Here is a 13,361-nt window from a genome sequence, read left to right as displayed (position 1 = left end):
ATTCCCCAGGGCCTAACTGATTGGTCTGTTCTTCTTTTTCTCTCTCTTTCTCTGTGTGTGTGTGTGTGTGTGTGTGTGTGTGTGTGTGTGTGTGTGTGTGTGTGTGTGTGTGTGTGTGTGTGTGTGTGTGTGTGTGTGTGTGTGTGTGTGTGTGTGTGTGTGTGTGTGTGTGAGAGAGAGAGAGAGCAAGAGAGACCTAAATACATGGAACACAGAGCCTTAACAGTGTGGATGTGTGAGTGAGTACATGTCTGTCTAGCAGGTCATTTGATACCCTGATGAAGACAGCTTGGCTGTCGAAACGTTGGTAATTATATTTTTGCATCTGAGCTCCTAGAGTGTGCGGCTCTCTTTTATTTTCAAGCGTTCTACTCCGCTAGCCAGCACCTCGCCTAAATAGGTGTGCGTTTCTTTTTCTTCTAGATAGCAGGTCATTTGTACCTGTTTTCACCAGTTAACACCTACGCAGACAGAGCTACTAACATCCTAAGACAGAATTGATAAGCATTCCTCTCACGGTGCAGGTGTTTACCCGCGGTTAGCCTCAGTTCCTCTGCACTATGTTCCGTGGGCTGTTCTACTTTCAGAGCTGACGCCACCAGCAGTTGACCTGTGAAAGTTGACATGTGAACGCTTCACCCAATTAGATTTAAATTTAAATTGGCGGTTCCCCTCCTCTCCGGATTGCATAGATTTCAGTATGTGCAACCAGCAGGGGATTGGAATGCTTTGCTCATGGGTTAGTTAAGCCAAGGCTATCGGACGGTGATACTCAAGTGAGCATGATCTAAGTAGAAGTTTGAATGGAAACCACAGCAGTGTTAGGCTAAAGTAACCGGGAAAGTCATTAGAAATGAAGACCCCACATTCAGTATACGTATAGAGTAGTTGAGATGTGGTTCTGGGTGATGAGATTAGTTTAATTGTGATCTCAAACATGGTAATTGCACAAATGACTGCAGATGGCATCCCAACAGCTTCGCTCTCTCTCGGAGGAAGCGTTTTGAGGCCAGTTGAGGACGGGTAGTATAGGATTTCGCTGTTAAAACATTGTTGGCTGCAGTTTCATCCAAAAGTGCTGTGTAGGTGTCACAAGACCCATAAGGTTAAAAATAACCTATGGCCATATTGTTTCCATGGTAATACTATCGAATAGCATGTGGAGGTTTTGTGAGAGAGATACAATCTCTTTACAGTGCTACCAGCCCACTCAAAAGCAGCTGCACCCCACAGCCACAAAAGAACTTACACACACAAGTGGGCACACACACGCACATGCATGTGCACACAAAACACACACATCTGAAATGAATGGTTTGTTTGAAGTGATTATAGATAATGGGTAGGTGGTCCTCTGGAATGGAGGACCCATCATTTTGCTGATTGTCATTGCAGGCCTGCAGGGGAGGGTTTGTTTATGACCCTGAAACACAACCTGGAATTTACAGGCCCTTATTACACCTCATCAACCTCACCAAACTTACCACCCAGATACAGAGGGGAAGGAAGGTGAATAGAGAAGTAAAACAGTGTTTGGTACTTGGTACCATAAGTGTCCTAAACTGACTATCATAGTAGATCAGTGCTATGCTTCATGATTGAATTCACCACCCTTTCAGTGAATGTTGGATGGAAATATTACAGGATAGAATTGTCCCTCTTTGAATTAGATCCGTATCAGGCACGTCCACTGTCTGAATACTATGTTGTGTATTTTGATAGCCCACACCCACATGTGTGTCCACTGTCTGAATACTATGCTGTGTATTTTAATAGCCCACACCCACATGTGTGTGTTGAATTTGGATCCTCTTCAGCCAAGTCTACCCGCTGAGTCACATGTGCCCACTGTCTATCTGATGACATAACGTGATAAAGTACCGGAGTGAGAGCCAGCTGGTGTGAACCGGGGTACCTCGAAGCCTTCTGCGGGTGTGGGTGGTGTTCTCACCTCGCAGCCAAAAATCCATCTTTCTCTGCGCCGGAGGCATGTATGCATGCGACAGTGCAACGGAGCCGAAGGTGCTTGCCTGCTTGCCTGCCGGCTTGAACACTGCCAGAGTGCCGGCTGGTCCCGATCCAACTCCGGGAGCGGAGTCAGTGTGTTCCTAGAGGCTGCTGACTGAGACAGCGGGGTTGGGCAGCTGACCGAGCTGCGTCGCTGTAAACAACTGCGAGGGTACAATGACGCACCTGAATTTACACTTGCGCGACTTTTAGACGGTCGACTAGACATCTTTGGAGTCAGTGTTCCGTAACGGACTGCATTGACATTTAGGCTACCCATGCTGCTTTTTGCGCCGTAGCCTGAGTAGCATTATATGCTGTTTTATGCTGAGGGGTTTTCCAACTATGCCTTTGTCCTTGTAATACACTATGACGTCTTATCTTATTCACTATTGAAGTGAGTAGCCAATTTCATTCATTATTGCCACACACACCTCTATTCTATTTAATTTTCAGGTGAGTCACATTGGAATTAACAATCACTGCTGTCAACTTGGATAGTTGCCTGCCTGTCCGTCCCAATGAGATTTCAGTACTTTGGCAGTGAAACATGCTGTGTCTGTCTACAGAAAGCTGGACTGAGGTGCAGGTGGGCTGTCGTATGAAATAGGAGAAGGACTTGGCGGACACACACCCCCAATTCAGTTGTTACACACACACACTGTCGCTCGGAGTGGCGAGACGCAGATGCTCACTCCACAGACACCCAACTCGGCACTCAACTTTTGCTCTGTGCGTGGATCTATTAAACATATATTTTCTCTTCAAATGAGCTTGTGAACAAACGGAGGATAGATGTTATTTTGCGGGCTAATATATTTTTTCTAAATAGCCGCAAAGGACCAGGGTTGGAATAAGGATGCCCGATTGTCTTTGAGACACCTGCGTTGATTAATTAGCCTCGCTTGGTAATTTCTCAAATATGGATTATGTGCGTAATGTGGCTAAAATAGCAGAGAATGGATATTGTTTGTCGGTAAGGATTTCATATTGAATCGCCCAGTAGTGCATTGAGGAGAGGGGCAGCCGCAGCCAAACGATGCCGGACGCGTCTCGGGACGTGCCGGTGCATTCCTCTCCAGCAGTGGCAGCGAACGCGGAGGGAGACGAGATAGAAGTGCTGGAGAGTATCGATGTTCTTCCCGTGGCCCCAGAGGACGTAAGTCTGGAGCCATATTCATATTGTCATCAGCGTTTTTCAATTTCATCCCAATACAGAACATCACATTAAAGGCACGTTTTTCCCACGGTGTATTCTACAGTAGCGAATATTTTTTTATTTAACTAGACAATTCAAATAATAACACATTTGTATTGTACTTTTTATACTGTGTTATGGTTGTAAGCTATGAATATTATTATGCCAGCGACCATTCTCAGACAGCTTCCTAGACTCATACCTAGACCGTAGTCATTATATCATCACAGTCAACAATCCATTGACTATATGTGTTCAGCTAACTGAGCAGGCATAGCATGGCTACTACCATACAAAGTTGATGATGTCTTCAATTGTTCAATTATATTGATTCATTGAATGAAGGACAGTTCTTGTAGGCTACCTGCTGACTTCACTCCTTAATGACAGGTGTGTCTATCTGTTAAATGGCACCTTTCTCTCTGAAACCTTTTCTTTCCTCTTTCCCCATCTCAGCAATGGAAATCTCTGTTCGACAAGGTATGTATCGTCGTTGTGATACAGACTCTCTCTGTTGCATGCGCACTCATGAAGGGTGTCAACTTACCTGTCGTTTTATGTGCGGAATTGTTTGCTGTCCGAACTTTAACTTGTTACAAGTTAACATGTGCTTTATTGCTACCACATTTAGTACTAAAACTGTGACTTATGAACTGACCTTGATCTTCACCCAATAGTCATGGAATAGCAAGTCAACTATCCGTGACATTATTATAAAGTCTACCTCCTGTCATTCCTGCGGTGGCGGTGAGTTGAGCCCTTGATGCCTGAGGAATGGGAGGCGGAGAACCAGATAAAAGAAGCAAGCAGGTTGTGTTGGGTGTTTCCCTCCTCCAGTCCTCCAGTCCTCCTGACATCGACCCTCCCAAATGCATTTAGAGCAATACATAATCCTGGTTACAGTTGCCGTTGCTCTGCCTGTGGGCTGTCATGCCGGCGGCCACAGTGACAAACAAGGGTGTGTGTGTGTGTGTGTGTGTGTGTGTGTGTGTGTGTGTGTGTGTGTGTGTGTGTGTGTGTGTGTGTGTGTGTGTGTGTGTGTGTGTGTGTGTGTGTGTGTGTGTGTGTGTGTGTGTGTGTGTGTGTGTGTGTGTGTGTGTGTGTGTGTGTGTGTGTTATGCCCAGGCCATCAGGTTGGCATGACAGACGGAATACCAGACCCCCCCCAACTCGCACACCCTCTCTCCCACCACTCCATCCCATGGAGCTGTCTCAACACCTGCCTGCCCCAGCCTGGTCGGCTGGCCCCACACTCACTCCTGGTCCCCCAGGGGGGGGACAAAGGAAGTATAAGGGGGTTAGGGAGGGGGACAGGGGGGAAGTCAGAGGCTCGTGTCAGGCTCGCTCTTTCAAGCTCTGGAGGACTGGCTAGGGATTCATGGGATTACGGGAAAAGGGATTCGGGGTCGTTGGTGTGTGTATATATGTGTGTGTGGGGGGGGGGGTATACATTGTGGACAGGCATTAAGCGGGCCTCTCAATCCACTGCCTTTATGCGGCTCGGCATCGCTTTGAATATTCTCAAGTGGCCTTCAGACTAGATGGGAGGGGGGGCAGGGGGAGAACCAAATATAGCCTATAGAAGGGGATGCTGTCCAGTCTGGCAGCTACAAATGCCCTTTCACTCTTTTATTCCCTCCCCCGTCCACCTCTTAAATGACCCCTTCCATTTGTCATACATTGGAAATGTTGACCTTTAGGATCACTCAGCTCCTCACAGTGGACACTAAGGAAGATAAATTATGGGGTGGATGGTGGACCAAAAATTGGGGATTTTTACTGGCAACCATTGGATGACTGAAAAAAATGGAATAGTTGGAAGTTCATAAATGGAGGAATAGGCCTTGCTCATTGGATGTTTAGTTCATAAATGGAGGAATAGGCCTTGCTCATTGGATGTTTAATTCATAAATGGAGGAATAGGTCTTGCTCATTGGATGTTTAGTTCATAAATGGAGGAATAGGTCTTGGTCATTGGATGTTTAGTTCATAAATGGAGGAATAGGTCTTGCTCATTGGATGTTTAGTTCATAAATGGAGGAATAGGCCTTGGTCATTGGATGTTTAGTTCATAAATGGAGGAATAGGCCTTGCTCATTGGATGTTTAGTTCATAAATGGAGGAATAGGTCTTGCTCGTTGGATGTTTAGTTCATAAATGGAGGAATAGGTCTTGCTCATTGGATGTTTAGTTCATAAATGGAGGAATAGGTCTTGCTCATTGGATGTTTAGTTCATAAATGGAGGAATAGGCCTTGCTCATTGGATGTTTAGTTCATAAATGGAGGAATAGGTCTTGCTCATTGGATGTTTAGTTCATAAATGGAGGAATAGGCCTTGGTCATTGGATGTTTAGTTCATAAATGGAGGAATAGGCCTTGGTCATTGGATGTTTAGTTCATAAATGGAGGAATAGGCCTTGGTCATTGGATGTTTAGTTCATAAATGGAGGAATAGGCCTTGGTCATTGGATGTTTAGTTCATAAATGGAGCAATAGGTCTTGCTCGTTGGATTTTTAGTTCATAAATGGAGGAATAGGTCTTGCTCGTTGGATGTTTAGTTCATAAATGGAGGAATAGGCCTTGCTCATTGGATGTTTAGTTCATAAATGGAGGAATAGGCCTTGCTCATTGGATGTTTAGTTCATAAATGGAGGAATAGGCCTTGCTCATTGGATGTTTAGTTCATAAATGGAGGAATAGGCCTTGCTCGTTGGATGTTTAGTTCATAAATTTAGTTCATAAATGGAGGAATAGGTCTTGCTCGTTGGATGTTTAGTTCATAAATTTAGTTCATAAATGGAGGAATAGGCCTTGCTCGTTGGATGTTTAGTTCATAAATTTAGTTCATAAATGGAGGAATAGGTCTTGCTCGTTGGATGTTTAGTTCATGAATGGAGGAATAGGCCTTGCTCATTGGATGTTTAGTTCATAAATGGAGGAATAGGCCTTGCTCGTTGGATGTTTAGTTCATGAATGGAGGAATAGGCCTTGCTCATTGGATGTTTAGTTCATAAATGGAGGAATAGGCCTTGCTCATTGGATGTTTAGTTCATAAATGGAGGAATAGGTCTTGCTCGTTGGATGTTTAGTTCATAAATTTAGTTCATAAATGGAGGAATAGGCCTTGCTCGTTGGATGTTTAGTTCATAAATTTAGTTCATAAATGGAGGAATAGGTCTTGCTCGTTGGATGTTTAGTTCATGAATGGAGGAATAGGCCTTGCTCATTGGATGTTTAGTTCATAAATGGAGGAATAGGTCTTGCTCGTTGGATGTTTAGTTCATAAATGGAGGAATAGGCCTTGCTCGTTGGATGTTTACTTCATAAATGGCAACGTTTGTACCCCATATAGCACCGTATTTCCTATATAGTTGACTAATCTTGAACAGAGCAGTGTTCAAAAGTTGTGCACTATTTAGTGAATAGGGAACCATTTGGGTCACAAGTAATATGATACAGGGATGTTTCCCATAATTCTTTGCTTTGTCATCTAGAGAGCACAAACTGTCCGTCCACATCACCCAGATTGTTTAGATGGCCCATGTGCCAATGCCTCTTTCTAGATTCCGTCCCAAATGGCACCCTATTCCCCATGTAGTGCACTATAAAGGGAATAGGGTGCCATTTGGGACACATCCCTACATGTCTCCCAGGATGGTGTTTTAATCAAAATGCTGTGTGCTCTGTTCAGTTCCCACAATGTCCCCTGAGAGGACTTTGTTGCAGTGAAAGTGCTTTCTCTTCAACCAGGAAATAAGATAATAAACCTACGATAGCTCTGATTTGTGTTACCCATCTAAGATCTTTAAACATACTAGGGAATGGGGACTACTACTACACACACGCACACATGTGCACGTGCACACACACACACACACACACACACACACACACACACACACACACACACACACACACACACACACACACACACACACACACACACACACACACACACACACACACACACACACACACACACACACACACACACACACACACACACACACACACACACACACACACACACACACACACACTACTGGCCTGATTAAGAAGAAACAGTCTGAGTATTTGTGTCATTCCCTCATAGATTTTCAGCTTGTTTTGCAGGATTTCAGCTTGTTTTGCAGGATGTAAGTAGGAATGTATTAAGCGCTTGTTGTTATAAATAGGATGGATCTGGAAAAATGAAACAAACAACTTGGTGTTTTACCTTGAAAGATGAGGGATATTTGTTTATGTTTTTATGACTGTGTAAGGCAGTGTGCATTACAAATGTTATAGTGGATATTTGTTTTTGTTTTTATGACTGTGAAAGGCAGTGTGCATTACAAATGTTATAGTGGATATTTGTTTTTGTTTTTATGACTGTGTAAGGCAGTGCAGTGTGCATTACAAATGTTATAGTGGATATTTGTTTATGTTTTTATGACTGTGTAAGGCAGTGTGCATTACAAATGTTATAGTGGATATTTGTTTTTGTTTTTATGACTGTGTAAGGCAGTACAGTGTGCATTACAAATGTTATAGTGGATATTTGTTTATGTTTTTATGACTGTGTAAGGCACTGCAGTGTGCATTACAAATGTTATAGTGGATATTTGTTTATGTTTTTATGACTGTGTAAGGCACTGCAGTGTGCATTACAAATGTTATAGTGGATATTTGTTTTTGTTTTTATGACTGTGTAAGGCAGTGTGCATTACAAATGTTATAGTGGATATTTGTTTATGTTTTTATGACTGTGTAAGGCAGTGCAGTGTGCATTACAAATGTTATAGTGGATATTTGTTTTTGTTTTTATGACTGTGTAAGGCAGTGTGCATTACAAATGTTATAGTGGATATTTGTTTTTGTTTTTATGACTGTGTAAGGCAGTGTGCATTACAAATGTTATAGTGGATATTTGTTTTTGTTTTTATGACTGTGTAAGGCAGTGTGCATTACAAATGTTATAGTGGATATTTGTTTTTGTTTTTATGACTGTGTAAGGCACTGCAGTGTGCATTACAAATGTTATAGTGGATATTTGTTTTTGTTTTTATGACTGTGTAAGGCAGTGTGCATTACAAATGTTATAGTGGATATTTGTTTTTGTTTTTATGACTGTGTAAGGCAGTGCAGTGTGCATTACAAATGTTATAGTGGATATTTGTTTTTGTTTTTATGACTGTGTAAGGCAGTGTGCATGACAAATGTTATAGTGGATATTTGTTTTTGTTTTTATGACTGTGTAAGACAGTGCAGTGTGCATTACAAATGTTATAGTGGATATTTGTTTTTGTTTTTATGACTGTGTAAGGCAGTGTGCATTACAAATGTTATAGTGGATATTTGTTGCGTCACCTCATTCTGTTTCCTCAGTGGTTGGTGGAGAGGGAGTAGGAGCTTATTGTGTTTCTTGCTTGTTGCGCTGACACAATTCTGTGTACAACCCAGACTGTGTACGCACTCAGTCATTATCTGGGATGGGAATGTCTCCATTAGTCACAGCCCCTCTTACCTTCCCATGGAAGTGCCCAGATGAAGTCAGCACCAGACGTGGAACATTAAGTCCGTATACTGATGCAAATGGTTTGGAACTCATGGGTGAAGGAACACATGGAGGCTACCCTGCTTACTAATGTTACAACTCTCTGGCTGACCTTTGAATGACTTTTTTTTCTTATTTGAGACACAGAGTACATACCATAGAAATAGGGCTGGGAACCGCTGTATAGATTCTATCTACAGATTATATTTCTATGGTACAGACTTGTGACTGAACCATTGACCAGTAACAGAGAGAACCTGTGTTGGAGTGCTGTGCGATAACACTTGTTCTACAGGCCCCAATCCCATTATTACCCCATCTGCCTTCCCTGTGTGTCCCCACAATGGCCAGTCGTCCCCACGTGTTGACATATGCGCCACTGTACTGTACACACACAATCCTGCTCTGCCTGCCTCTGGCCTGTTAAGACGCCAACAGGCACGCGTCCAGAACAGAGGGAATTATGGGGATTAAGACTTTTTCACATGGGCACACAGTGTACACCACAGGAGGTTGGTGGCACCTTAATTGGGGAGGACGGGCTCATGGTAATGGCTAGAACGGAATGGGTGGAATGGTATCAAATACACTAATTAAACACATGGTTTCCATGTGTTTGATGCCATTCCATTTGCTATATTCTAGCCATTATTATGAGCCGTCCTCCCTTCAGCAGGCTCCACTGTTGTACACACATCCAGTTTAACCAGGATCCTGTCACATTATACGCTACAGTGAACTGGGGACATGAACCAGTCAAATGCTCTTTGATCGGAGTGGGGACCCACCTGTTCTTAGTGTATGTGTGTGTGTGTGTGCCTCTCAATCTGGGCTCTTTATCTCATGCTGTTGTATGTGTCAATGAGCATGTGAAGTGGAGCGTGGCTGCCATTGACAGAATAGGAAGGCAGGCAGCCATCATTTCGGGCATCTTTTGTTTAGCGCCACTCACTCGGTCACCACATGGTACAGCTGCCAGCCTCTCAACCCTGTCATTCCTCTCCTCTCCAGTGTCATGACTCAGAGGGTTGATTGTCAACGGTCCAGGTAACTGGTACTGATTGGGTTTGAGCCAAAATGGTGGCCCTGGTCTGATTGCAGGGTTGCCACACGTCCTCTCTCATCCCATTCCTCTCAGCATTTAGGTGTTTACTTCCTGTTAGCTCCGCCAACTTGCGTCTGTCTGTGTTGATGCTGGTTTAGCCATACCTCCTCTCTGCCCCTCCCAAACCACTGTTCTCTCAGTGTTGAGGTTTTCATCATAGTGATAGATCATTCTATATGTAGGCTATAATCTCTATGCTTTTTATTTAGAGATCCAATCTGTTTGCGTCTCTCTTGCTAGTCACTCAATGCTTTAAATACATTTCCTTATTTCCCTAATGAAAGGGAGTTCCAGTCAGTAAGTTGTGAGCAGCTCTTCTAATGTTGCGCTATAAATAGCCCCTCCCCTGCCTGTCGATCTGTCGATAGACAGAAAGATGTGCTGCTGCTTCAGTCATAATTGGCTGCGGACTGCAGTGTGTACACATGGAGAGATGAGAGATGGCAGCACAAAATTAACGTGTATCTGTTGATGGTTCAATGCTATGTGCTCTACCCACATGGTGCAGGGCGGTTCCCTGTGTGTGTGTGTGTGTGTGTGTGTGTGTGTGTGTGTGTGTGTGTGTGTGTGTGTGTGTGTGTGTGTGTGTGTGTGTGTGTGTGTGTGTGTGTGTGTGTGTGTGTGTGTGTGTGTGTGTGTGTGTGTGTGTGTGTGTGTGTGTGTGTACAACATATGTTTGTTTAATGTGTATTTATTTGTGTATGTTTGTGTGACTGTGTGTACATACAGTATTCCCCTAAGTTTGTCTTCGATATGTTAATCCGTTAGAAGGGGTCAGCGGGGTGGAATCGATGCCAGTGAGTGGTACACTAGGGAGAGTATTTGACTGTGTGTGTGACTGTGTGGATGTAGAGACACGCCAGCTGTCAGAGACCCTGTGTCATCTCTCTTTCCCTCTCCTCTCCCCCTTCTCTCTCTCTCTCTCTCTCTCTCTCTCTCTCTCTCTCTCTCTCTCTGTTTAGTTTTTTGGCCGATTTGGCTTCGGTTTCCACAGTGAAGTGGATAACATTGCTGAGGAGAGGAGACTACCCATCATCCACTTACAGGCTGTCTTAAGTTCACCGCCGCTTGAGTACATTTATACACACATCAGTAGGTTACTGCAGGGGTCTGATGGGGTGACATCCTGTAAGTGACAACCTCTGGCTTTTTATTAACACGAGTTATTATACTCAGTATATCATTCCCTTTTTACACTCGTGAAAGTTCATCTTTGTCATTTCCCTCTGACTGTGGGAGCAAGTTACATGTCACTCATAGCTCCCAGTCTAGCCCATATGCTGAGTACAGTAGTAGAACCTACCCTGCAATGTCTGCAATATTTTTGTGTATTCCCCTGTTTCCACAGAAACCCTTGACATACCCATCAAGATTCCCCGAACTTGGGAGCAGGCGGAGGTGCTAAACGTCTCCTATTTCAGCCTGTCACTCAGATCTATTGGGATCAAAGACACTAAGATCCATTCATTCCTTACGGCTGAAACTGTGATACCTTCCCACAGGTTGTGGTTACAGGGGATACTATACTGGGAGAGTCCTCTCCTGGCAGGGACCCACCACTCTGCTCTAAACGCCTGGGGGCCTGCAGTATGTGTGGGTTTCATGCCTTTTGTGCCAAAGTCTTTCCGTGGTCTTTGTTTGTTGGAGTTTCTACGTTTTACTCATTGGGTTTGTGTGTGTTTCTTGTGAATGTGTGTGTTTGTGAGTGTGTGTATCAGGGTTATGGACCAGTTATACTGGGGTTTAGGTGAGACAAAAGGTCTAGTGCCGTGGTAACGAACCTTTTCTGAGTCAAGATCACTTCAGTTAGATTTTTTTTACCGCCTTTTTCTCTTCGTGATTTCCAATTGGTAGTTACAGTCTCGTCTCATCGCTGTAACTCCCGTATGGACTCGGGAGAGGCGAAGGTCGAGAGCCGTTCGACTCCTGTGGCGGGCCGGACACATGCACGATGACACGGTCGCCAGTTGGACGGCATTTCCTCCGACACATTGGTGCGGCTGGCTTCCGGGTTAGGAGAGCAGTGTGTCAAGAAGCAGTGTTGCTAAGGAGGGTCGGGTTTCAAAGGACGTATGGCTCTCGACCTTCACCTCACCCGAGTCCATAGGGGAGTCAGAACGATTGGACGAGAATGTAACTACCAATTGGATATCACAACATTTGTGGAGAAAAAGGGGTAAAAAAACGTATATAATTAACAACGACTTTATATCAAAGGAGTGCCTTTGATTTGATGGCCTGCAGGTGTGCAGTTTGGAGCGAGACGACCATTAGACCCAACGACTTGTTTTTGCACATGAGCTTAGCTGGCCTACAAGTGTGGTCGGGGGTTTCTATTGGAGGAGCAGTTTTATCCTGTAGTCATACTGTACTGTCTTTGGCAAGGTTTTATCGTTGCTTTATTTACAGAAATGTTTGGTGATCGACTAGGAATGCCTTGGCGACCACACACACGCGACCACACACACACACACACACACACACACACACACACACACACACACACACACACACACACACACACACACACACACACACACACACACACACACACACACACACACACACACAAGTCTGTCTCTGTGACACATTCCTGCACCTCAAACCCTACTGGTTCAACACCGAAGCCCTGCAGGTGGACTGTTGACACTGCAACAATAAACAGTGTGTTTACCCATCCATGTGGTGAACAGGTGTGTGTGTGTGAACATATTTCTATCTCCCATCCTCACTCAAGCACTTCCCATTAGTGGCTGTGATGCATATACAACTCAACATCTTCCAATATCGAACTCTTCCATCTTCTCCCTCGGTAGAACAATTGAGTCTTTCTTGGATCTAAATTGACCACACGGACAAACAGAGGCTGCAGACAAAACCTCTACAGATGTTTCTCTCTCTGACGGGTTAATGCGTAACATTGACGATGCAGCATTATGCATTTAAACACGAAGCCAGCGTGTGTGTGTGTGTGTGTGTGTGTGTGTGTGTGTGTGTGTGTGTGTGTGTGTGTGTGTGTGTGTGTGTGTGTGTGTGTGTGTGTTTTTAATTTAAACCTCAAACCAGTGTAACTGAATACTTCCCTTGTGTTCACCAGGCCATGAAGCGGTCCCCTTTAAAACGCCTCACCGTCTAGCTGTGTGTACCGTCTCCCTTGACATTACACTAGTGTTGAAGTGAGGACAGCTTGCGGTTTAGATTAAATAAAGCGAGGGGCTGGAAAATCTAAGTTTGTTGGCGTTTCCTGCAGCAACATTTCCTCCCACTCACAAACCTTTTCCTCCCACTCACAAACCCACTGCTAAACTGACCCTTTTTCAACACTCCTAGTCTGAGACTCATACTTGGTCTGTATCTTCCATATTCTACCTCAGTAGCACTAATTCCTGCTTTGGCTGACACATCAAATCACATTTTATTTGTCACACGTGCCGAATACAATATGTGTAGACTTTACAGTGAAACGCTTACTTAAAAGCCCTTTAACAAAAAGGCAGTTTTAAGAAAAAACTA

At 44.1% G+C, this 13,361-nt stretch overlaps 1 protein-coding gene across 1 annotated transcript in view; it reads left to right on the top strand.

Annotated features, from left to right (window-relative positions):
- Positions 1-1,905: 1,905 nt before the first annotated feature.
- The window catches only part of LOC124002459 (rhomboid-related protein 3-like), a 52,939-nt gene continuing 41,483 nt past the window's right edge, over positions 1,906-13,361 (top strand). The window contains exons 1-2 of the mRNA XM_046309866.1: positions 1,906-3,166; positions 3,662-3,685. Coding sequence (XP_046165822.1) covers positions 3,047-3,166; positions 3,662-3,685 — 144 coding nt within the window. The 5' untranslated portion in view covers positions 1,906-3,046. The remainder of the gene's footprint in view (positions 3,167-3,661; positions 3,686-13,361) is intronic.

This window comes from Oncorhynchus gorbuscha, linkage group LG18 (assembly GCF_021184085.1).
Source record: "Oncorhynchus gorbuscha isolate QuinsamMale2020 ecotype Even-year linkage group LG18, OgorEven_v1.0, whole genome shotgun sequence".
Taxonomy (NCBI): Eukaryota; Metazoa; Chordata; class Actinopteri; order Salmoniformes; family Salmonidae; genus Oncorhynchus; species Oncorhynchus gorbuscha.
The sequence above is the reverse complement of the archived record's forward strand: the minus strand, read 5'-3'. Positions and strand labels throughout refer to the sequence as shown.